Source organism: Vicugna pacos, chromosome 2 (genome assembly GCF_048564905.1).
Source record: "Vicugna pacos chromosome 2, VicPac4, whole genome shotgun sequence".
Taxonomy (NCBI): Eukaryota; Metazoa; Chordata; class Mammalia; order Artiodactyla; family Camelidae; genus Vicugna; species Vicugna pacos.
In genome coordinates this window covers 58873397-58900871 of record NC_132988.1, presented here as the reverse complement: position 1 = coordinate 58900871, position 27475 = coordinate 58873397, and the positions used below count along the sequence as shown (strand labels likewise).

Below are 27475 nucleotides of genomic sequence, written 5' to 3'. Positions count from 1 at the left end.
AGCAAAATTTAAAGTGAATTTTTTGTATACTGACATAATTCAGTAATTTATGCTTTTCTTTATCATCATCACTGAGATTAACTTCAAATAATGCTACTGCAGCTGAAGTGTATATACAAAAATAGGGGTATATATTTTTTTCATAATTCAGCCTGTGCTGCATGAAAGGGCAAAGACACCATAGATGAGTTTTTGTTTGTGTGCATGTATATACAGCCTTGAATAAAATGTGGCTCTCTGGGTGGGGCACAGTGGAAAGGAAGTGTTACAAAATTTTTTCTCAATTTCCTTGTAGAGTAGAACAAAATGTTAAACTCCTTCATTCAGCCTATGCAAACAAAATTCCATCATCAATGTGAAATTTCTCTTCAAAGTCATCAACACATGAAACATGAGTGAACCTAGGAAAGGAAAATTACTTCATGTTTTTCCCATGGGTTTTCCTGATAATAATAACTGTGTTTTCCCATTTACCCCTAGCTTCATCAGACACCCTTCACTGCTTTCACAGATCATCCTACCAGGGGTCACAGATCACACAAAACCTACAGAAACAGGAAATCAAACTTCCTGAGTCCACTACAAAACACAGAAACCTGCTTCCTCTACACATCTCAAACTGGCAGAGCTCTGTCTTAGCAGATCCAGTGTGGAAGCAGCTGTCAAAGAAGCCAGAAGGATCTTTTCCCCTAATTTCACATAGCTTTCTTGCTTCAAGCTGCTGAGATGAAAGGAGCAAGGCTGTTTATCCTGCTTTCTAGTTTATGGAGTGGGGGCTTTGGGCTAAAGGACACTACACATACTTGGACTATACCTGAGGATGAGAACTCCCAGAAGAATGTGACCTCTACTTCGGTTCCTCTAAGCAGAATACAAAGTCGCCAGATGCTGCCGACCACTCAGACCACATCTGCTGAGATGGCCACAGCTCCTGAGGCCAGCACCTCTGAAGAGGGTCTTCTGAAATCAACACTGCTTCCCTCGGAGACAAGCACATCTCCCAAGGCTGTGAGAAACCAAACTCTCACGCCCACAGAGAAGCCAGAAAGGGTGCTGAAGTTACAAACTCCTGCCCTCCTGATCAGCTCTAGCATCACGTTCAGTCCTAAAGCAGAGTCCGTGGTCCTTCCCAACTCCACACTGAAATTTCTTCAGAGCTTTGCCAGAAAGTCGAATGAACAAACCATTTCTCTAAACTCAGTTGGAGGTGTGGGAAATCGATCCCCCCGGGAAACATACCTCAGCAGAGGTGACAGCAGTGGCAGCCAAAGAACCAGCTATCAAAAACCAAGTTTTGAAACAACTAGAGGAAAGTAAGGACCGTTCTTTTTTTCTTCTTTCTAACTATAAGGTTTATAAGATCACAGGCTAACAATTAAACTAACTCAGTCCCAGAAAACGATTTCATGTTCAAGAAGAAACCGGGTCATATTTCAGTTAGGTCAGGTAATTAAGTATTACCTTATCTAACAGGGAAAAGATGAATAAACAAAAGGCAGCAATTTGTTGTAATTGAAGTGGCTGAAGTCACTAATAGAGGTGCTTTAACTGGGGATAGTCACTAGCAATGTACCACCACAGTGACTGTTAATTTAATTAATTCAACTCAAGGGTTTGTTGGTTGTGCTCAGAACTGGGTTGGAAACCTGGCTCCAGTGCTATCTAGATCCATGACTTTGTGCAAGTCAATTGATCTCCCTGAATCTCAGTTTCTTCATTCGTAAAATACAGATATGATACAGTGAGTACCGATAAAAATACCAACTTTGCAGGGTTATCATGCAAGATTCGAATTAATGAACTGTGCCTAGATGCATGTTTCTCACAGAATAGATGCTCAACAAACCATATTTTACTAGTACTGTTACATTGAGTTATGCCATCATCAGGAATGTGTTGAATAGAAAAGACAATTTTTCAAATTGATTTTGATTTAAAATTAGAGAAAATTCAATCTGAACTGAAGCAAAATAATAACGCTTATAAGAGTATCATTAAAGACTTTCAAGAGGACAAAAAAAAAAACCCAACAACAACAAAACAAAAACAAGGAAAAAAACCTGAGAAAAATGCAAGTCAGCGTTTTATTCATTTAATGTTCAAAGTTATTTGCATGTTTGGAATACTAAAGGTTTAGTATTATGAAGCTGAAAGCTGTGCCTTTTACCGGTAATAAAATAGTTTCAAGACACCAAATAATGCCTTGGGAGCTTGAGTTAAACACCTGACTAACTATATAAAATAATTTATGTTAATAATAGCAACTTGCACCTGCTATGTGCAAGATGGTGTGTTAACACTGTTGTTCACATAAAGAGGAGGGGACACTGGGAACAATATAAGCCAATAGAGTCATATTTATGTATTATTTGTTATTCAAATCCATTTTTCACTGTACTTCAAAGGATATAGAATTTTTTAATATGAAAGTGAATCTGATTTTAACTAAAAGCTTCTTAACTTGGTGGAATTTGGAACAATACAGTAAAAGAAATGCTACAAATTGTAAAATTTGGGTAGACTTTGTCTATAACAGATGTTTTAACAGATATAAATTAAACTTTCTCATGTTTAGGAACAATAGAATGTGGTTTGTTAAATAATAGTAACAAATATCATTGAGAGCCTTTTCTAAGTCACTGGCAAGATCATTTCTATTAATCATATTTTGTTAGACTCCACAATTTTTAAACCCAATTATATAGAACTCTTAGGCATTCACAGGAAATGATCTGCATTGTTTAGTGATGCTGTCATCAAGAGATTTTTCAATAGAACAGTAAATATGACCAAAAGAAGAGGATACTTTAAATTAAAATATCACTTAAATTTTACAGAGCATATAGAAAGTGGCATATGGTTGTTTCAAAATCAGAACTAGTGATTGATAATCTGATGAATATACTAGTTTTTAAGTAAATGCCAATTGTTTTATCCAAAGTCCTCACTTTCAAAGCTATGAACCCTTATTTATTTGATGATTGTTTATATATTGCCTTGCCTATTATGTGCCTAACACTGTGCTCATCTCTGGGGTTACATAGAATTTTTTAAATAAGAATAATTCCTACTTCCAAGGAATCTGTCATTTAAAAAGTATGCGCTGGCATATCTATCAGATTTTTCAAATTTCAATATGTCTTAGAAGGACATTCAAGGTGTAACTTGATGAACAGAGCTTCATCCGATGGATTTTCCAATGAAAATAATTTTAAATTATTTATAGAGAAAGTACCAATGGTACTTAGAGACTCTACAACCTGAGGTCCTGGAGATCTGAGGTTTTCTTTTAGGAACCCTTTCCATTAAGTCCCAACTTCTTACATATTCGGCCATGCAACTGATAATGGTATTAGAGAAAACTTAGGTCCATCTCATATGGACACAGTGCTGATGCAAAGAAACCTTGATAAGGTCAAAAGAGGTCTTTTATATTTTTATTTGATTAGCAAATAATAATAGCAAACACTTTGTGGAATTTGTTCCTAGTACTGTACTGGATTCTGAGTAAATATATCTGTGTACCTATATTTTCAATTATTTCATCACCACCATATTTCCATGATGATTCTGTTATTATTTCATTACAGAGAGGTTAAGAAACTTAACCAAGGTCACTCAGCTAGTAAGTCTCAAGGTAGAAATTCCAACTCTGGCTGGCTGGCTTCAGAGACGTAGCTCTCAGTCCCTCTGTTACATTCCTTCAGCAAATACAATATGTTACCCCAATTGGGAAAAGAAGACTGACCAGTTTATTTCCCTGTCTCAGAGCCTTCAAAGGCTATTCTTTACCTCTAGCATAAAATCTAGGCTTCATACCAAGTTCGTCACACAACACCATCCTTGACCAGGCTCCTGCCTACCTCTCCAGCCTCAGCTTCTGTGACTTTCTGGCAGTTAAAATGTGTAGTGCTCTAGTCCATTACACACCATTTGTTAAATTTATCTTTGTTCCCTGTTTGTCCCCCTGGTGGACATGGTCTTCCTTTCCCATCACCTACTTCTTTGACACCTAATAATACTTCCAGGACGCCTTCTCAGGCTAACTTAGGTGGCCCCACTAACTGTTCACATAGCTCTCTTTGAATCTGTCTATCAGCACACTTACAACAGTGCATTGTAATGATAGAGAACTTGTGATTTCCTTATGTACAGGTACACATTTTCAGTGCTAGTAAAGCTTTAGGCTTACAGTGGGTACATGATATTTAACAAACTAAATGTAAAATCTATGGACCAATATGAAAATACAAAGAAGAATCCTCCCCGAAGAAAAATTCTTGTTTCTTTATGATAAAACCTGGTTGATTTGGGATAAACTCACCTTAGGTTTTGGGAGTTTTTTCCCCTACTACTCTTGGCATTTTTATAGTGATTCTAAGTAAGAGGAATAATACTTATGTCAATAAGTGACTGATTATTGGATGGATCTGGAGTTCAAAACAGAGATCAAGGCTAGAGAGACAAATTTGGGAGATATGGTATCTATAGAAGTATGGATGCTCAGTTGAAGAGGGTTTTTTGTTGTTGTTGTTTTGTTTTTGTAAATAAGGGAGGGGAGAGAAAGCACACATCAGGGCTAGACCAGAAAGTTTCACTTTTTGTTGTATTTTAGTTTGTATACAGAATGGTCATAAATAAAATAAAATGTTAATGAAAAGGGTCAGAAGGGACATAAAAGTTGAATATGAAACAAGATGAATATTTTATTTGCTGAGTTTAATGACTTGATTTCTTTTAGAATTTCATTTGTTCTTTCTATCATCTACATACTTGGTTTATGAACAAATAGGAGGCTTGAATTAAATGAATTATGATTTCTAATATAATGTCTAAAATGACAAGTTCTACTATAATTCTTTTATTGGACCAAAGTCTTTTATTAGACCACTTGTAAATAGAAACTGTAAATACTATCATTTTAAAAATTAATGGTTTAAAATTACAAAAACAAACCATTGAATTAATTCAGTGGCCTATTATAATATGCATTTTTTCCTGCTTATTTCTGTGAATTGTGAGTAGGTTTTAGATGTGAAAAATCTGGTCAGTTAAACTCATGCTATCTTAGTCCATTCAGGCTGTTATAGCAAAATGACAGACTGGACACCTTATAGACAACAGAAATTTATTTCTCACAGTTCCAGAAGCTGGAAGCCCAGGAGCAGGCTGCCAGCATGGTCAGTGAAGCCCTTTTTCAGGTTCCTGGCTTCACACTGTATCCCCACGTGGAGGGGAGAGGGGAGGGGTTCTCTCTAGGGTACTAATCCTTTTGTAAGGGTACTAATCCTTTCATGAGGGCACTACCCAAAGACCCCAATTGTCTCCCAAATACCCCCTCTCTCAATACTATTATAATGGTTATTTGGATGTCAACATAGGAACTTTTGGGCAAGGGCACAAACATTCAGCCTATATCATGTGTAGTTTGCAAAGTTCTTATCAAGACCTAATAACATCCAAAGGGATTATTCTCACATGCTGTAAAATTCTAAAACACATTATTATATTAAAGAGTATTTTTTATGTCCCTGAGAAATAAATGCATCTACTACATTACTGCCCGTAAAAACACTAAATAAAGTATATTCTGTACCTGAATTTTTTCATTAATAATTTCCTTCTATTTCTTTGATATTTCTACTCACTAAATTGCTGAACATATAAATACATACTATATTATACATACTGGAATTTAACAAGTGCTTATATAGTCCAGGTCATTAAATGACAAATGTTTATATTTCTACACCTGATATTTATTTAAATATGAAAATATTAATTTAAAATGTATTATTTGGGGGGAACGTTTAGAGTCAGTATCCAAGAACAAGTGATTTATGTGAAGAATTATACATCACAGCATCTATTAGCCTGCCTTTCCAGAGGCTCTGTGGCCTGCACACTGGGAAAGTCTGACACCTACTGGAATAGAAACAGTTTACAATGTCCGTGAATATGATGAAGTCACAGTGTGGAGAAAGGAAACAGAAAAAAATTAAAAATTTTCAAAAATTAAATTAGGTAAAATAAAACAAATTAATGAAAAAAATTGTTTTAAAATAACTTTAAGAATTGCTACTGTTACATGTGTAATGCATGTTATATGTATCTAATTCAATATACCACTTGAAACGTACTATTGTTGGCTTTAAAACTTGGAAAATAGATTGGATCCCAAAAGCAAACCCCATGCATATCCTAGGATGGGGACACATTCAGCTCATTCTCCTAAAATTTTACACTGAGAATATTGTCTGTACACAGTAACTTGTGACTCTGAGGCACTGTACAGCACCTGTCATCAAAATACTCAGTGACATTCACCATATTGTGCTCACTGTGGAAGGCAAATCAGTAATGCCTGACAAAAACTTTTTATTGCAAAAGTTGATATATAAAAGGGGTTTCTTCTTAAAACCTTAAATAACCAGAAAAGTGTCAGAAGTTCCCCATGATCTGAGCTTTTCACGATTGCCTCTCAAATTTTGTTTCAAATATTTATTTACATGATTCTTTTATAAAACTCATACTTTTATCCAGTTTAAATACTATACATAATTTTGAAAGAGGATGGACTATGTAGAGGTATTTGCACTAAAATGAAATTAACTACAACTTTTTAATTTGAAAATAGTCATTTTCTTAATGAGATTAGTATCAAGACAGACTTTTTTTGGAATAATACAAAACTGAATATAAAAGTCTAATGCTTTATTTGTATGTGCTTTACATGTTAAAATTTTTTGTACTAAATTTAAATGTTTGCTTCTAATTTCTATTATTTCTTCTTTCATATTGTGTGTATTTCCTTTGGACTGCTTTCTCATTCATGACTAGTGAACTACATGTAAATCCTAGTCTCTCTCAAATTACTAATTTCTTTTTAGTTTGTTTAAAAAAAATAAAGATTCTTATAAAATAGAGATTACATAACATTTGGGGAGGCTTTATGTTTGTAACTGCTTAAGACTATAGAGACATCTTGAATATATTCCTTCTGAGAGCTAAGCTCATTTATTATCATTTATACAGTGATAGTGTTCTTTAATGGTTTTCTGGAAATTATTATTGACCTGATATAAATAAGCAATTATGGTTAAGATAAATTTATCAGGTCATTAAAGAAGCAAGAAAGGAACTGTCTCTACTTGTGTATGAAGCAAAAAAAAGAAAAACGGAGATATTTAAATACCTGTATATGTATGGATATCTATTCCCTTTCACAAAAAATCCTACTGAACTCTCTGAATTATGTAATCATTATCAGCAGCAGCAAGTGTTTTATATATGTTATATTAAGTCACTTAATCTCACAACAATCCCGTGAGGTAGGTAACATTATTGCATTTAGTGTATAGATGAGGAAGCTACATTTAATGAACAAGCTAATGGCTAATAAGTTGTGGAGTCAAGATGTAAAAGCAGGAAGTCTGGCTCCAGCACCAAGTCAACAACTATGTTCCAGGCCTCTCTATTCTGCGAAAATTTTCTTTATTATTTTGTTTCGCTTATGCGGGTATCCCCACTCCTGCACCTCTCCTTTCGTGTAATTCAACAATAGGGAAAAAAAAAAAAAGAAAAGCTCCAGACACAGAAAGGCACACCCTTCTTCATATGGCCCCATGTATGGAGTAACAGAAGAGAATGAAAATCTCATTCAGTGGGCAACCTGTCGTCCTCAGAAATGATCTTCTAAATCTGACTTAGGGCGGAGAAAGCATGTATCTGTGATGGCTACGCAGCTGGGAGGAAACCCTCATTTCCCTTCTCTCTTCTCTCTCTCTGTCCCTTTACTGCTCTCCTTTGTCTATCTTTTCATTTTGTCCTGCATTTATTTCTTCCTCTTCTTCTTCAGCTACCTCTGATTTTGGCAAGAGGCATGCAAAATGATATAGAGCTTCCCATGGTAATTTTCTTCAGAATGAATGGATTTATTTTTATTGTGGTAAACTAGACATAACACAAAATTTACCATTTTTATGATTTTTAAGTGTGTAGTTCTGTGGCATTAAGTATATTTATGCTGTTATGCAGCCATCACCAACATTCATTTCCAGAATTTTTTCATCTTCTCAAAATGAAACTCTGTACCCATTAAATGAGAACTCCCTGTTCCTCCTGCCTTCCCTCCAGGCCCTGGCAACCACAATTCTAATTTCTGTCTCTATGAATTTGACTACGCTAGGTACCTCATATAAATGGAATTATATAGTATTTGTCCTTCCATGACTGACTTACTTCACTTAGCATAATGTCTCAAAATTCATTCATCCATATTGTAGCATGTGACAGAATTCTCTTCCTTTTTAAGGAACATTCCATCATAGGTAGATAAGCAAGTAGGTAGGTAACTAGACAGATAGACAGAAATCACATTTTGTGTATTTATTCATCTGTCAGTGGACACTTGGGTTGTTTTCACCTTTTGGCTGTTGTTGTCTATGGTATTTTACTGATGCTGTTGTACAAGGACGGTGTGCTGGGGAGAACATTTCCTCTGACTGCTGATCTCTGAAAGCTGTTCTCTTCTTACAAACCCAGAACACTTGCTTATCCTCAAGGACTTAGTAATTGAACTACTGAACCAAATGAGACTTTATTTGAATGTTTTTCTCTCCAATTATTGACATCAACAAAATTAGGTTTGTTAGGGTATAATCTTGCCTTTAGAAAATTATTTCCTCTTAAAACAAATTACTTTTTACTAATTTATTTTTTAAAAAAGATACAGATAATAACTGGTCACATATGCTGGGCTGGTTATAGACTTGAGAAAGAAAACAGCAGGTTAGATTTACAAAAGTTATTGTCATTAAAGTACATGACTACCTTTGATATATTTAGAATACATTTATCCCAGTTATCGTCATTGAATTTGGTAGGGATTTGACTGCTATGCAATTGAAGGGGTTAGTGTGTGATGATGTACTATCCTGTAATTTGATAATTTTACTGTTAGTAATGTCAAACTTAGCTCAGGTAGGTTTCTGTTGGGATATATTTCCATGCAACAGTAGACTTATAATTAAAACAATAGTGGTCCTCATAAGATAAACTAGTGACAACATGAATGAATCATTTTCCTATAAAAGATTAATTAACATTTTTCTGTCTAATAAAATCCCACAGAGAAACTTAGTCCTTTCCCTCAGACATTTATGAATTGACACACACATATATATATTGTTGTCATTTGTAATTTGTAGTCACCTTTAGGTACAAGGTAAAGAAATGATTATTTGAGTTCGCACATTTTCTTAAATGGGGGAGGCACACGTTGATGTTAGGTGAACTGTGGGAGTTTGAAGGGAGAGTCACCAGATAATCCTTTCACAAGTAGCCTTGCCTACCTTGTTTCGTATCATTTTCCTCTTGCTCCTCACTGAAACCCTAAGTTCATCTCAATAAGGGCATGACAGGAAACAAAGTCATAGAGGTCCCTAAAAACATAATCTCCCCAAGCACCTAATCTTCAACATCCGAGAGAAAATTACATACCAGTAGCTAATTCATGGTGGCAAATGTGCTAGTTTACCTTGATTTCTAGCGAATATTCTCAAGACTTGGTATTTTCATGCTGTTGTGTCAATTCAAGTCACAGGTTATCAATGTAAATTCAATCTTCTATGAAGAAGATGACAAGCAATTTATTAATCTGAGTTCTAAAGACTAGTATAAATAAATAATGCTAATTCTTAGATTGCTGTCTTATTTCCTAAGGAAAATATTTGTCATGGTCATGATTTAATTGAATCCTTTGTTGCTTCAATCCACTCTCAATTCAGGATAAAAATGGATATGATTTTTGGTCAGGGTACACTTCAAATGGCAAATGACCAATTAATGGAATTTCTGTTATTATTTAGTGTTTTCATTGGCTTCCTAGAAGACTGGATTTCTAAAATGTTTCAATCAAAAGTACAGTAGATTGTTTACAATGCTTCTCTAAGTTCATTATCCACAAGTCTTCAAGTTGTGTAAGTCAAAATAGAATCCTTTTCTACCTCTTATTCTGTAAGTTCTGCAAGTAAGGCTCGTGTTCATAAATAACCAAAGATGTCTGCTTTTTCCTAGAACAAACTTTTACCTATTAACTTGGAAAATCCCAAGAATCAATACAAGCTTTTTTCAGTACATGTTACTGCACAAAAGCAACAGTGTTATTACCCTGAAAGAGAATCCCAAATGCAGCCTGCTGTTTGGAGGGTTAGGACCCCACGGAAAGCTAGACACTTCAAAGAAACTGCTCTCTGTCTGCTGTAATCAGTCTGGAAAGGTACAAAGGATTTCTAGATTTAAGCAAAATGCTTGTCTGGGATCATCACATTTGCTTTTATACTGCCTGTCACCAGTTCATCATGCTGAGTTTTCTGTTTTTAAACTTACATTTTTGGATTATTTGGCTTTAAAATTGTATTTACATTTTTAACATCCCTTAATAAGCTTATTTCATCGAGAGCATAAACCTAATTACGAGTCACACCAGGGGCTCTTTGGCTGTGGACAGTTCTTCCAATTTACACTGGATCAAAGATGGCTGGGACACCAGCAATCTGCTGACCTGCATTTTTGCCTCTCAACTATTTCCGTCATGCCATGGTTTTACTATCTAGGATTTTAAACAACCTCTGCAGGTGAACTGTGATCTATTCTCACAAACAGTATTTGTCTATCCATCATCTTTTTTTTTTTTCCAAAACCCAGGATACATAGGGACAGTGGTACTTTCCTTCTTCCTGCCTCTTATCCACCCTCCATAGTCATTCCACCAATACTCACGTGACAGACAATTTGTTGGCACTTCTGAAGTTACTCATTCACTGTAATAGGATAATCAGTGGATTTGCATGAATTAATTTTTTTAATATCCCTTTATTTTGGTCCTCTCAACTTTAATTCTTTTATTTTTTGTTTTTATCAGTTCTTTGTTTCACATTATTTTTGCAAGTATCACCATGCTTGAATAAAATGTGCCAGTGTCTTTTTATGTCTTTATGGAACTGAATTTTCCGATTTCTCATTCAAAAGAACTTTGCACAATAAGCCCAATGTATCTGCCTTAGACAGATGAAATCACTGAGTCACCTTTGTTTGTCAAAGAACATTTGATCCTAAGAAGCTTAAATATTCCAAAGAAAATGTTTACTAACTTCATTGACTCTACTCTGGGGGAAAATGTGTGCCCTCTTTGGTCTTTAATATTTAGGATGATTTCTGCATTGTTTTAATTATAATCAAAATAATTATTATTTTAAGCAGCATAGATTTCTACATCCATACTGATTTAGAGGCATACATTTCATACTGATTTGAATTTGCAGTGATTTGATTTTACAGTTATATAACATTTCCTTTAGTATTAAATTTTATAAATCATTCTTGCCCCACCCCCAATAAAAAACCTCAATCACAAATGAGAGGGAAGAATATAAATTAAATGTAACAAAATACATATTCACAATAGGGAAAATAATAGAAATAGAAAAGTAAGGAGAAAAAAAAATCATATATAATCCAATCATTCAGTTAACCTACAGTTACTAAGAACTTTCTATAGTTTGGTATAAGATCTTTTATAAAATAACTGGTATTGCAATCAAAAATGAGGCTGATCTTCTTCTTTTCCTAAATAGTACCTATCCATTCTAATGTCTACTTTCACAAATTAGAGACGTAAGTTATTACACATACTACAAGCACATAAAAACATTTTCCAGATTTCCAGCTCTAGCAACTAGGTTTCACCCATTAGAGTCAGATAATTTTCTTTCTTATATGATTTGTGTAATAACTTATTTTTATGCATTTGCATATAATTAATATTTTCTGTCTTACTTCATAGTAACATTTAATTCTCTCTCCATTCCCTACAACTCCATTTGCAGCATTCATGTTTATTTTCAATGTATGATTTCTTGAGATATGGAATATCTTTAAATATCATTTTGGATGGTTTCTACCAGGATGCCATCCAAACATAAGTACTTTAATAAAGGCTATATTTGTCTGATCATGACTTTTTTTTGTGGCAAATGACTTACTTTGATGGTGTTAAAATTTCTCAGCTTCACTGGAACACAGTCAATTCATATTCCTGTACTATCTTACATGTGGAGGAGACTAAGCATACATGGGTGGATGTAAACAAAGTTTTTTAGAAACTGCCTCGAGAGAAGTCATCGATCAATATGCTCTAATTGAGAAGACACGGGGATCAGAAAAAACTATGTACTGATACAACAAGCGTGTACTAGCAAGTAAACTACCGCCAGCATTACTCGCAGGGATCCCCCCTCCGCACAGCAGGGCCTCTGGAGACTCCAGAGGACGGGTCGAGATCATCAGTGGGCGCTGACTCGGGCAAGATGAGCTTTTTCTGAGGGTTTTCCCTTTGAACCACAATTTTATGTCTCTCCTTATTCTGACATAAAATTCTTATTCTGACATAAAAACCCAGTTTGGTTTTGCTGTAAAGAAGTGTACAAAATAACAGGAAAACCAGTTGAGGTCTAACGTTGTCAGCCCACTGCTTGTACCTGCCTACTCTTGGTCTGAGGAAAGTTGAGAACCATTGCACGAGGCAACGCGGATGGTGACACAGCCCTGAGTTTTCAGTCTGAGGGGCTGTTCTCTTAAGAAAAACAAACTCTTAGTCAAGTCTGAGCCCTGCACTCGGCTGACTGCATTTCCTTCATAGTAGTGCTCAAAATAGTTGACTTCTTGGCCCGCAAAAACACAGAAAAGCCTGGAAAAACTGCTGTTCCCAGCCTTCACGGACTGGGCCCAACATCAGCCAATAGTTTTACCAGAAACTCCAGGTCTGTGTGATGCAGCAGTGTTGGCTGCACCTGGAAGACCCACCAGTTCAGGGGAGCTGAAGGAAAGCACTAATCTGGGGCTCAGAGCACACTTTGTTCCTTCGTAGAAGTACCTGGGCACGTGAGGGGCTTGCCGCCTCAGCTACTCTCCCCCTTACTGCTGGCTTTGAGGGGTTAGCCTGCTGCTCTGACAATGGAGGTTGAGAGAGAGAGATCCCCAAGTCAAAGGCTTGGTCACTACCCCAGGTTTCAAACCCAAGAACTGAGAACAGTCCGTGGATGCCAATCTCTAGCAAATAGTATTCCCTCACTCCCCTCAAAAAACAGAGAGAAATTAAACAGCCTCCAGAGGCGTGAGACAGAAAGCAAGACCCTCAGGATTTAAGGACCAGTTCCGTCTCCTAGTTATGGTTTCTGGAAAGAAGCCCGTGCAGTGGTGACTGTCTACCACTTGGCTCTGAGAGCTCCTGGAGAAGCCACTGAGGAGAATGAACAGTCTCAAAGATAACCAGCTGGGATCTGAGGGTTCACTTAGGGCACACCGAAAAGCTTTCCATTAGAGGCAATCGTCAGACCTACAGACCAAACGCACGCGACCCAGATGCCCAGGAATCTGTCCAAGCAGCTCCAAGACTGTAACCAGTTTGGTCAGAGGATCCTAATAGTTTTCCCCGATGTGCTGAAGGTGGGCTTGCCTGTTGCAGAGGGGCCTTGGAATGTCCAGGCTGTGTCTCACTCGCCACCTTGAGAAACTTACCCCAATAAGGAGGTGGGTGGAAGAGGCGACTGTATCACCCTGAAGAAAGTGAAGTGAGGAGGCTGCCTTAGATGCAGTCAAAGCTGACTTTGAGAGAGGAGACAGGCTGAAATAACCAAGCCCTCACTTCTTTCTGAGCATGTGGGAGTTTAATCTGGTCAATGACCAGAACATTTTGTCTCCCCAGCAGAAATCACAAATAAGCTAATCTAGAAATCTGGGCAATCCACGTCAAATAGGTTCAGTCCGAGGCCTCCGTATAGCCCACAGCATTTAGCACAACTGTCGATGTTTGCTCCTTCTGGCAGACTTTCCCTTTTAACAGACATATAAGCTTAAAAGCAGTTTAACGCTAATGGTGGGCTCATACAGAAGAATGTTAAAATTCTCAATGAGGAAAAACCAAAATGTGTCCCATTGTATAAAGGACTCTTTCCTTGCATAAAACAGGGATCTGATGATTTCCTCCCATTTCTCCCCTCTTTCGCAGAACAAGTCTAACTCCAGTACACCTTATACAATAGTTATATAGAACACCAAGAACATAATAATATACTAATGTCTAGAAAGTAAAAGCACAATAAACCATATTGTTATCAGAAAGGACAGGTACTAACAGAACAAAACACAAACTTCCTGATAGAGTTCTAAATCCAGATGATTCTTACGTGTTATCTACATTAGACACATTATCTCCATTTTCAAGATCCTTCAGCTTCCTCAGGCCAGTCTCTGGATGTATTTAACATGTAAGAGCTGTTTTCAGCAACTCCACTAAAATTTTTCTTAGCAAGTTTTGTTTGGGCTTTGGAAGAGTTTTTGCTTTGTTTTCCAGTTGACTAAAATGGAGGCCAAATTTGACTAGTGTATTTATTTAAACTGCAAGTAATGGTATAAAATTTGTTTGCCCTGATAACTGCCTAAACAATCTCAACCTTCCTTAAATACCTGTTTGTCTAATAACGTCACCCTCACCTGTTTTGTTTCTCTTTAATCTCTCTGCCTTTTATTAAATCACTCTAAGGCTTTTTAATCCATGCTGGTCACCCATCTGGAAATAGGTGATTTCTCGTAGCTCTCATTTCACTAATTTTACTCCTTAAATTTCCTGTTTATTTTTAACATGCTTATTCTCTACCTTAGACTCACTGCTGTGATCACATTTTTCTTCCTTTATTTCCCTTCCTATTAAATTAGCAAATATACTGTTAACATTCCCCATTTGGGGAAAGTTTTTTCTCTCGAGGTGACTTAGAGCAAAATGACACCAAGGAGATGTTCTAGGTTGAAATTCCTCTAACTCAGCCACAGTCTTCGGGGGTAGAGTTTCCCTGCCTTACACTTTCTCATTTCACCTTTACCTTCTCGCCCAACAAGGTAATCAGGGCTAGTTCCACTAAGAATACACACCTGTATCAATACCGCCAGGCAATCATATTAGGCACAGCTGTGAACCCCCCTCCACACAACCATAAGGCAATTTATAGTCAGGAAACAATATCTTCTATCTCTTGAATCAGAGGACCCTCATTAATATCAGGTTGAATCAAGTTTTGCTACAGTCATCCAAGAGCCAACCCCTATTAATCAATTCTAACAAAGTAGGCAGACAAACCCGAACCAAGAAATCCAAAGTCCTGGGAGTCTAACCGAGGGTTTGAGACTCAAACCCAATTCCTTGAGTACCTCAGCAGTTGTAACTTTTATATCATCTCCCTTGGGCTCTAACCCAGTGAAAATCTCCCCATGGTGGGCCTCTAATCCAGAGTCCTGACAAGATTATTAGACAATTTAGCACAGGCACATTTTAACAAGGTACTCACCCCAAAGACATCTGATCCAGGACCGCAGCAGTGGGGACAGCCAACTCTCCAGACAAATTCCGTTTAGGTGATCACTAAGGTTTGGTGGCAAGTGCCTTTAGCAAGCAATCACAAGACCCCAGTCCCTTTCTGGTCCCCCAAAACCGTTACTGAACAAGGGCTCATGACCCAGTGTGCGCAGAAGATGCTGGCACCAGCTTTTGAGAAAATAAAGAGTTCTATTCCAAGTTCAACTGACAAGGAGGCAAGAGATAAGGCTCTCAAATCTGTCTCCTCAATCCAGGTCTCAGGGCAAAATTTAGGGGATTAGGGAAATTTCGAACTTGGAAGTTGATTGGCTAGTCTTGAATTAGTCCATATAAGCTCCTCATGCTGCAGGTAGCCAGATTTTCCTTGTTAAGGGCTTCTTGCTTTGTAAAGGGCTCTGGTGGCAACATTTTTATTCTTCAAGTTCCACAGACTGAAGATTCTGGGTTCTGGCATTATCCTGGAGACATGGTCCTTGTCTTGCATACACGCCCAGTGCCGTCTCTGAAAATTAACTCCAGGTTTGATTAATCAACAGCCTATTTAAGGAGGCAGAACCTGTTTAAGCTGGTCAGTGTTTTAGGTGTTGTTTCAGATTTAACAAGAGAAATGTTATTTTTGCTACTGGAAATAGTATCTTTTTGAATTTGCTATTAGTACATCAAACTCTAACTGATCTTAACCATATGGCTAAACTTTTTTATTCATTGTAAAAAGTTTTATATTGATCTTAACCAAATTGCTGGACTCTCTTATTCATTTTAATCACTCACATCTAGACTATTTTATATTTTTGTTATTCACAATCATATCACCTGCTGGTAATAACAGTTACTTTTTCCTCTTTTTTTGATCCTTACAATATTTATTTACTTATTTAATTTATTGACTTTCATCTTACTGCACACTGTTCAAAAGAAGTAATGGATCTAGGTCTGAGTCTCTAATCTCAGTCTAATATTTTTATTTGCCATAAGGGCAATCTTGGATTTTGACTTAGCATATAGCTAAACAATACAGATTCTGGTTTTAGCTCTGATTTATTCTTAATTTACTTTGATCTTATATTGTTTCTTTATAATGTACAGTAATATAGTAACAAGTATATTTTCTCTCATTTCTAGATATTTTAAAGCTAGATATCAATTTTTCAAGGTATCTGCTATATAGTTCTGGCAGTAGATACAGGTCTATGAAAATAACTTTGATGAAAATAATTCTTTTTGGCAATGATTTTTTTCCTAATGAAATGATCTCTTCCTTAGGAACTGGTGCGCTTATGTACATACCAGATTATCTCCCACAGTGGTACTGGACAACCAAGTCACTTATGTCCCAAGTGGAAGAGGGCCCTGTGGCTGGAACAGTGGATCCTGTCCTCAGAGGTACGTGATGTTTCTTGAAAATAGTCACTGCTTGCACCATAATGTGTGGACTGGAATATATAGAGAAAGTTAATCATCCCAGGTACACGTAGGTATAGTAGGGTCAGGGTAGGGTCATCACCTGAAACTCAGTGTATGATATTAAATAAGTCAAAATGGAGAAACTAGTAATACTTGCCTCTTATGGATGTTTTTAGAATATGTGAGGTAATAAAGGAATATGATTAGCCTGGTGTCTGGCACTTGGTGAGTCTTCAGTGAATGTTACTGCTTATGTTTGTTTCTGTTTTTACTATTACTATATTACTATGACTTTTACTCTACAACCTGACCAACAACTCTGTCCTTTAGTCCCTTATGAAATGACACAGTTTTAAAGGTTTATTGGTAATTTCCCTTTCCTACTAGGTCAAAGCGAAGTCCATAATTTGACAAAATACTAATTGCAATTATACATGGGAGAGCAGCTAAGTGAGGCCTTTCTTTTTGTGTCAATTTTAATGACTTGTGTTATTTAGGTTCTTTTTTAAAATTATGTAATTATCCTAAAATGTGGGGCTGAGTAATTGATAAATTCTCTGAATTCACACAATAGCTCAGCCGGGGGTGTTCCAGGGAAGCCTACAATAAAAACTATAATTGCCATTCAGGCCATGATGGCTAATGTTATGCAAATTGTCATACAAATAACTCAAGCAGTGATTCTGACAAATCGGCAGTCTGGAAAAGCGCGCAGTGAGGAAACATAAAATCAAGGTGTTCCTTAGTCCCTTGAGGAATAGCTGAGGCTCATGGTCCTGAGGCTGAGCACATCTTAGGGATCTGGGAGCACTGAGCTCCAGTTCTGCTTCCGGCATTTACTCCCTTTGTGACAATTTCCTTGTCGACATGAAATACAAAGAATGCATTGTTAACTGCTTAGTAAGGAAAATATAAGCACAATAACCCCTATCATACAGTCCTTCTGAGTTCACAGTGAGCTCTTTTTCTCTTTAAACAAACTAGAAATATAATATTTTTATTCTCAATTCTTATCTTTCTCTACCTTTGAATGGGTCTTTCCATTTAGTCACTATTTCAGTACATGCAAAGTGTTTGTCACTTCCCCTTTTTTTAAAAAACATCTGAGCCACATACACTAGCAATCCAGTTTGCCAAAGAGGGAGCATGGAGTCCAACAAGAATGCAACTAACCGCTTGAGTTCACCCTGATTAAAGAGTCCTTTCCCAAACCACCTTATTTTCTATTTAGCTTTAGCTGCTGGACTAGAGAGGATATTTCACTGTACAGAGTCATTTGCTGGGTATAATTTATGGAAATAAACACAGATAAATGATTAGCCTACTTTCAGAGATGGAAAGGAGTCTTATAGCTCATTTTAAAATTGAGGAATAATTTCACATAATTACCTGTCAAGTTATAGCAGAAACTAAAACCCAGTCTCCTAAAACCCAGTTTGTTATAATGCATTACCCCCACATAATCAGGTTTTATCCACGAAAATGACTACTGTTGTCTCCACATAGTCATACATGACAAAGTCTGGAAAATAAGAGGGGAGGCTAAGTTACACAGTGTGGATTAAAATCCCAGCTCGACCACTTTTAGACATGAGACTTCCAGCAAATTATTCCATCTCTATTTCCCTTGGGTTCCTCATCAGCAAATCAGGATAATAATAATACTTTCCTCATAGAACTAATGTGAGGATTAAACAAGATAATATATATCCATGTCATAGACCCATTTGATAAATATTAGCTAAAAATTGAAGTCACAGGAAAAAGAATAAAGCCAAATTATATTTATGATTTACATTTGTATATATAAAGCCTGAAATTTTGTACCATTCATTACTTATAATGATTGTTAATCTGAAATGTTACAGTTTCATTTCCCTTTTATGTTTTTTTCCCAGAAACATTTTCTCATGTTAGATCACTTCCTACCCCTTCTCTCTCAGAGATATAATAAGAATTGAAATAAAATAAATTACCCTCTTAAACTATTTAAAAATTAAGATTAAAATAAGTTTCAACATTGGTTTAGTGAAAAGCATTATCAGGGGAAAAGTTATCATATCTTTAAAAAATTTAATGATAGGTATGAATTTAAAATACCAACAAGTATAACCCTTAATTTTTTTTGTAATGTGTCTAAAGAAATTCAGGTTTGACAGTAATAATCTTTTGATGAAGATTGTTATAATGAGAAGAAGAATAACAAATAACACTTACTGGATGCTCATATTTCAGACATTGTTTCAAACACTTTAATTATTCCAATTGATAATTTCATGTGAGACAAATGATCAGTTTCCCCCAATTGCTCTCCTCTCTAGATCACGGAAGATATCAAATCCTATCTACAGGATGCAACATAAAATTGTGACCTCGTTGGAATGGAAATGCTGTCCTGGATTCAGTGGCCCAAAATGTCAGCTAAAAGGTAAATTCTAATGTTAATTTTGTAGCAACAATTAAAGGCTTGAAACTTCTAAAGAATAAGCAACTGATTTCGGTGAAGGGTTGCATTTCCCTCTTGAGCCAAAATTAATTAACACGTAGCGAAATGATCAAGACTGTTACTTTTCTAGAGCTTCCTAACCTGGGAGCTATTCTTGCACCCTAAACTCTCATAAGGTATCCTTTAACTGGATTTTTATGTTGGTCTCAATGATGCATAACTGGAGATCTGACTAAATATCTTACATGTTCTTAGCTATATGCCATAGAGATATGCCTTATTAAAATATCAGAAATCCTAATTTTATACTTTTAAATAAACTATCATTAGAAGTGACTCCATGTAAAAATAGGTTTACCCTCTAGTTTTGTTCCAGTTCAGTTATTTGAAACAATATGGTCTATGAATGAAATTTGGTTTTAAAGAATATATGAATGTGTCATGAGTAATTCTGCTTTTTTCAAAATATCCTAATGGAGCCACTTTTTCAACAGATTTTAAGGATTTTCTGGTGGCAGGTTGATCAAACACATGGTAACCTGCTGTGGCCTAACATCCATGTGACCATTATTTTGCTTTTGGCTATAGACAGGTTTCCTTTGGAAAATAAGACATGGCATCAGCATACATATTTTAAATGAATGAATATTACAAGAAAGGCCATTAGCAGCAGTGGGGGATTCAATCAGCAGTGTAAGAGACTGTGATTAAAAATTAATGTAAGTGTGGAGAAACCATTATGATTCACATTTTTTTTAAAAAAAGAAAGCTGTAATACAAAAGCTCTAGGAAACTTGCAGCTTAGTTAGGGTTATTATATATGGTTCTAGCCCATTCAGTGAGAATCTGTAGGCAAATTTCACTGTAACACTATTTATTCTGGGTCTGGCTTGAATTTCAGAGAGGTTATAAAAAATTTAATGCATGTTTAGAGTACAGCATGAATATGCACTTCTTTTATAATCAGATAAAAAAAGTTTTAAACAAAGTGTCACTTAATATCAAAATATTTGGAAACAAGGTAATTTTGCATATTCTAAAAAAAACTCCAAAAAGGACCCTGCTTTCAAAGGACTGCTGATTTCCACAAGGTGCACAGATATACCAGAGTGGTAAAACGTATTTGTTTATAACCTTATATGGCAGATGGTTAAGAGTTCTGGAGAGCATTTAGAATTATATTTCTAAAGCCTAACATTAATTTTTGTATTTCTCTTCTGATGAAGATATCTTAAGGATAGCAATTCCATTATCATTTCTTAAAGATTCAGTGTTCACGACATACTCTTCTAGAAATTGAGAATGTCATTACACACCCTGTTGTACATGAGAGACTGAATGGGGACATGTGGCAGGAAGCAAAGTCTGTATGTCAAAGAATGTCATGGGTTCCAGCTGATGAGGACTGTTTTGCTTCCTGCTTCTTCCTTTTATACCTGCTAATCGATTATTAATCACTATGGTGGACTCTATATACCTAGGAGGGAAAAAAAACCTACAGTTCCATCATTATAAATATACACACAGAAAACAAAACTCATTGACAGTTTTAAATATCTACCATGTGCTGTTACTGCCTTTTTAAAGTACTATGTGAAATATTTGAGTTGAATTCAGTTTAGGTTTCATGGTTTAATGACACCTTGTGTTCTGATGGAAGCAACCTGTGGAAATCTCTTCCAAATCGTTATCTTGAACCCCCATTGACAAAACTGTCCCAGAATAGTTCTGACTATGACTTTCTGTTACAACATGGTAATTAGAATTACTTATAATTCAGGTATCTGCTGATTAAGCTGCTGCGGGAAGATCTTTCTATTGAAATCTATGGCAGGAATAATTTTCTGATGGAAGATATGCCTGTTGTGTTGTGCTGTCATACAATCAATTCTTATACAACTGTGATTCTGAAAGAACCTACCGTCGCCCTTTCCGATATTCTGACCGTCATAGTCTTCACTTTTATTTCAGTACTGAGAAGCTGTTGAATTTTTTATCAGTGCGATTGATGCACTGGTAGTATCAAGAACTACTGTGTCTCTCTGTCCCTTGAACCATTCCTCATTTTCTCATCTACCCTTGGGTAGGGGAGGGGGTTCCGTATATTTTCCTTCTGATTCCTACCCAATTACACGCCAAGTTCCCCCTCCCCTTTTCATTACATTTTATATATGTGCCAACAGTCTTTTATTTTTATGTGGGAGAGAAAATTGTCAGGTTTCCTTTGACAGCACTCTCCATGCTGTCTCGTATGACAAGCACCTCCAAATACGGCAAGAATAATCAGTGTGGCCAATCTGCCTTTAAATCTCTTCAGAGCCCTCAAGGGTTTGGAATAACCTGGTTATGTAGCTACCAGGATAATTACTTCAGGGCTAGCCCTTTATAACAAAAGGAAGTTATTTGATTCATCAAAAAAGTGTAAAATATTATGTGAATTTTACAAATTCTTGTCCTCCCAACAAGTTTCCTTCCCACAACAAAATAAATTTCATAATAGGAAAGTTACTATTTCACTTTAATTTAAATTGCAGTAAGGAGGTCTTTTAAATATATAAAAGATCAATATATCAGTCATAAAATGGAGTTGCTGATAACTATACCCTCATTTATTTCTCCTCTTCCACTTTCCACTCCTCTCTTTTTCTGTTTCCTTCTCTCTCTCTCTAGACCCATCCCCAGCCTGTTAGGAGGGGATGTTGTGATTCAAAATCTGTGGGGCAATTCTTCCTGTTTTATTCTCCAATATGCTGTTTATTATATTACTGAACCGCCACACATACTCTTTTTGCTGCAACTCAGATAATCAAAATCCTGGTAATAAGTTCTAGATTAGCTTCTTAAAAATATTAGTCATACTGTCAAAAGGAAACTAAGTTTTAAAAAATCTAAGTGAATAGAATTTTGTTGGGAATAAAAAAGAGCATTGAGTCCAACAGCAAAGTAACAGTTTTGATATATTTTACATTTGTTATGCTTTTTGGGGGGGTCAACAAGTCTGTCTTCAAAAAGGGACCTAGTTTTGTGATATGATACCTAAGACTTTTTTTTTTAATGTCAGCAACAGTATACTTTATAAACCAATTTTATAAAATTTGCAGTAATGTGCTTTTCCAGTAGATGTCTCTAAAATGTTCTGAAGTAGTACAAGGAAGTTGTGGCTTGCTCTAGTGACAGGAAGGACAGGAACTTAAGTTCAAATAATGTTAGATTAGAGAGGAGGAAAGAAAAACTTTGTAAATCTGTATTTAAAAAATCCTCACACTGGAATTTGACACAACACTGTAAAATGATTATGAATCAATAAAAATGAAAAAAAAAAAACCTCAGCTTTAATTAGATTTTCTATCTAGGAAAAAGTTATTTTACAAAATTGTGTTTTATGAAATCTATCATGATTACTATAAATGTTGAAAAAAATGGAATAAAATGATCCAGCCATTTATTATGAATATATAAAAATATTTCATTTCATAAATGTTGTACACTAAATGAATTATGTAAGAGTTATTGTCACTAACATTTTAAATATGGGGCTTCTCTAGTAAGATTATTTTAAATATTACTTCAATTGATACGAAATAAAAGTTATAATACTTAAAACAGAAAAAAAAACCTGTATTCTTACATTTTTGCATATCTAATTCTTCCCAGTGGTGATGAATGCTTGAAAAAGGACATTATGTCCTATAAACGTTTTGCTTAATGAAATTTTGATGCATTTAGTCAAAAACACCAGGTACCTTAATTCTTTGTTGCAGCAAATTGTCTAATTCTATTTAACTACTAAATCTCAGTAAATCTTTCCACATGTGCTGGATATCACCATGCAAGCACTCACTGGATATCAAAGAAGCAACTAGAAACTGGTGTTGTCAAGCCAGATGGGAAAGTTTCTGGTTTTCAGGGGAATGAGTGAGCTTTCTCATTACAGAGTTGTCATTAATGACTTCTTCTATATGCCTCAAAGGCCTGGAAGAAAAGAAAAAACATTTACAAATAACACCTGTCTAATTAAAGAAAAGAAAGGAAGAAAGAAAGAGCACCTAATAAGGAAGCTGTTGCTCTTGACACTTGCTGACCTTGCTTCTCTAAGTCCTTGATCTGCCAAGATCAGAGTTTTAGTGCAAGGAAAAAAGATGGGAGAACAGAAAAAAAGAACTCCAATTTTTAAATTTTTAAAAACTCTGAAGTACGTAAAATCTTTAAAAGATATTGGATTTAAACAAATACCCGTCTGTCTCAGCACCAATCTCTTAGAAAGGACCAAGAAAAAGAGAGTTAAACTTTTGCACTCTATGAAACAAAGCAAAGGTCTGTGTTTAAGTGTAAGATAAGATAGATTGCCTGGAAAACCCAGAATCTGTGGCAGTCCTGTGTAGAGACTACATTGGGAAGACAGAAAGATTGCTAAATGAAAAAATAAGAGAGCATAGATCAACCTGGAATTTTATCACAGGAGAGTAACTGACTCCACTGTCAGAGATCCCATCAGGGCTTTCCCACTGGCTAAATTCCGTGAAAGAACTTGGTATGAATGCAAGTATTGAACTTCAGTCAAGAAACAGAGCTAAGGGAAAAGATAACAAACTATTGGATTTGTTAAACAGGCATTTCAGGTTTTTAACAGCCTGGGCAGAGACTCCACCTAATGAATTCCAGAGAAGAGAGGTTCCTGTGACAACTGGATCTCAGAGACCTTTGTTTGATGCTTAATAGTTGTTTCCTTTACTTAGGAGTACAATTTCCTCACTGATTTCCTCCTGAAACAATTAATTTAAAAATAACTATGGCTAAGAGCAAATGGAAATTTTTATGCGCACACACACGTAATTACATTAATTTTTGTCATTCAGTATTTAAAGGATTTTTCCAATTATATTTCTTTCAAAGCAGTCTTTTTATAACTTTACAAAAATATGGAGAAATTTTGATTTTTATTTCATAGATATTATGTTAGCACATGAGGAGGTGTGACCCACCAAGGACTACTATGCAAGAAAACTAAATATTTCCTCTCAATTTTATGTGTTATTCTTTGTCCCTTTTGATATATCGTTTTTCTTCCTGAAAACTTTCTTAATTTTCCTGTCCCACTTGTCACTGACTTTAAAGTTTTTTTCATCTTTTTAGTTCTTATTTCTAATTTGCTTATTTTCTCTAGCATGTCACTTTGTATTCCCTCATTTGCAACGCAATAACATTTTTCCAGATCGCAGGAATGACACTTACTTGAAATTCTTTTGAACCTAAGGTCAATAGGCAACTACATGTAAATTCTCTCCCTTTATCTCCTTTCTGTTCTTGACCCTTTACCGTTTACCCAGGTTTGGTTTTACTTCTTATCCATTCATGATCTTGCCTGGACCGGTGGCACAGAGACAACTATGACTTGATGAAGTACCCCCTCAAATATGACCCTAGCGCATATAATATACCTGCTACTTCCTCTAGTGTGAATGTGTCTGTGTGCTTGTGTGAGATTCCCTGCTTTCCTAGTCCTTCTCAAATGGGGCATACAGAATGAAATGCAATGTTATAATCTCCACATTAAATATACAACATGCAATACCTTGTAAAGAGGGAGATGAAGAGACCTGAATTCAACAGAATATGATAATACAATATAAAATAATGCTTTACTATTTATAATAAAGCTTTAGCAAAGTATTTCAAATCCCTGAAAGGAAGCCCTATGTAAAATGCTGTTGTGATTTTTATTGAGGTCACTCCACTTTAGTCAGGGTCGTGAGCACCTCAGCCAATCTGCCTCTTGATTATGAGGAGGGGGTGGGAAGGAGCCATATTCAAACATTTGACAACTAACTCAGTATAAATATATAAGTCAACATAAAAATCAAAAGTTAAGAATGCATTACTTTTTATTTTCTTACGTTAAGGCATATGTTACCTATATTACAAAACTGCATACCAAGGAATATTAAAGCATAACACAAATCACTCACTGTATCATTCAAATAATTTCTAAACAATTTATTAACTTCTACAAATTATGAGTGTGCTCTTTTATTTTTGACATAGATGACACCAATTAAATGATGTCCCTGTCAGAGATATGATTTAATATAGGAAATTGCCTAAACTTCTTTTAAAGACTTCACCAGATTTAGAGCCATTGGGTGACATGAAATCTCAGTAAGTTTGTAGTTTCTTTTAACATCAATGATATTTCCATACTGCTGAATTATCTGTTAGATAATGCTGAATTGACAATGGTTGCACTCCATTTTTTTAGCCCTTAAATACTGTGTTCATTTTTTAATATTCAGTGTATTTATTATCAATTAAATCATAAAAATTCTTGGAGGAATATCCTATTTAATTAATTCATAGAGCTTGGCAAACATCATTTGGCCAAATTTAGGGCGTAATAAATCAAGGAACTTAAACGTCTATTATATTTTTGAGTTTTGTCATAAAAATTCCATTTTCATATGATTTACTAGAAAATCTATATTTTCTCCTATAATTTACCCCTTATTAATTTGTGTCAAATAGTATATATAAACATTTTTCACATCTAAAATCTTTTTTTCAGTTTCCAAATGTCTCCAACTCAACAAGCGGAACATTTTTCCCCTTGTAAAGTTAAAAAATGATTGGCGTCTCTATTAGAATATAATTTCTGAAAACCAAGTCTCATTTTGCTTTTTATAAAGAAGCTTGTTTTCCAAATGCTAAACATAAAACTGATTAGTAGTGATATACCTATATCAGAATTATTCTGTCAGGTAAGTTCCATAATATTTTCCTTTTCTGAAATGATGTACTACTCCAATTATATGATAATGTTTAAAAATTTAATCTTTTTCCAAAATATTTTTATTTTATTGATTTTTATTGACATTTGATAAAGTATTTTTAAAGCTTTTATTATTTCAAAAACTTTGCTTTACTTGAACATTTTTATTATTACAAAAGTTTATTTCATAAGACTAATTTCATAAAGTTCTTTAATTTTTTCTCTTGATGACTGCAAATGAACTTTAACAGAAATTGAATATCATTATGAGAAAAATAAATCTAGTAATTTTAATTTAAATGATCAAATTTAGGTCATTATTTGAAACCAACATTTACATATCAAGTAAAAATGACTGATTTTTATTGAAAATCAAGTTGATTTTTATTTCAAAAACACAAGGAGGGGGGGATATAGCTCAAGTGGTAGAGCACTTGCCTAATATGCAGGAGGTCCTAGGTTCAATCCCAAGTACCTCTTCTAAAAATGTTTTTTTAAAAACCCTAATTACCTACCCCCACCCAGGAAGAAAAAAAAGTTATGTTTTATATTTAGTTGTTGATGTTTTTTATTTTGATATTTTACATAGCAAAAGATATTCCAGACTAACTTCATTTTTGCAGTGTATTATTAAATAATCCAGGACTAGTTTCATTATTGATAATATTTTTTCCCCTCAGATTCAAAAAATTCACACTATGATATCTAAAAGAAATGCTTTGAAAATTTAAACCTTTGTCTCTTTTCCAGTGTTTTTAATAATTGATCGTAAAATTTTTAATGCTATTTAGAAAAAACTATGTACTGATACAATAAGTGTGTACTAACAAGTAAACTACAGTCAGCACCTATTTGGAAAGTAACTACTACATAAATCATACATAATGATAAGTTGATGATTCTGCTAAAACATTAAATGTTTCATAAAATCTACGTAGTGCTTGAAATGGGCCAACAAACTGCTAGTTCTGAAAAACAGTTCTCAGATGTTGTTACAATAGGAATTCCATTTATCACATACCCTACAAGATATCTCTTTCATTATGTGCTCACAATAAACTTGCAATAAGTTAATGTTATAATTTTTATAGCTCTTTATCAGTTACTACACTTTATATATTTGCCAATAGGTATGGCTGTATTTCAGTATTTTAATCATTGGTGGGTCCCACTGGTGCTTACTGACTAAATACAATCTTGAAGTTGGAGTATGTGGAGTGTACCAGATGGGCATGAGGAGCCAGAGCCTCGGTGTTGAGTGGAAAGGCCCTCATTTCTGAGACATTGTCAGCGGGCTCTAGATTTGATTGCTGGGAAGGCGGCTCAAACACTTCACAGGCTTCCATGCTTAGAAGAACCCCTTCAGGGAACTTGTGTCATAACAACAGAGAGGACAGCATTACCTACACGAGGGGTCTGGGCATGTGCGAAC

At 35.3% G+C, this 27475-nt stretch overlaps 1 protein-coding gene across 2 annotated transcripts in view; it reads left to right on the top strand.

Moving 5' to 3' along the window:
* Nucleotides 1–638: 638 nt before the first annotated feature.
* The window catches only part of MMRN1 (multimerin 1), a 56020-nt gene continuing 29183 nt past the window's right edge, over nucleotides 639–27475 (top strand). Inside the window, exons 1-3 of one of the 2 annotated variants that reach the window (XM_015244163.3) lie at nucleotides 639–1313; nucleotides 16694–16813; nucleotides 19156–19262. In XM_015244163.3, coding sequence (XP_015099649.2) covers nucleotides 727–1313; nucleotides 16694–16813; nucleotides 19156–19262 — 814 coding nt within the window. In that variant the 5' untranslated portion in view covers nucleotides 639–726. Of the gene's footprint in view, nucleotides 1314–10202; nucleotides 10280–16693; nucleotides 16814–19155; nucleotides 19263–27475 lie in introns of those variants that run through there. The other variant, XM_072940528.1, reaches the window with a different exon arrangement.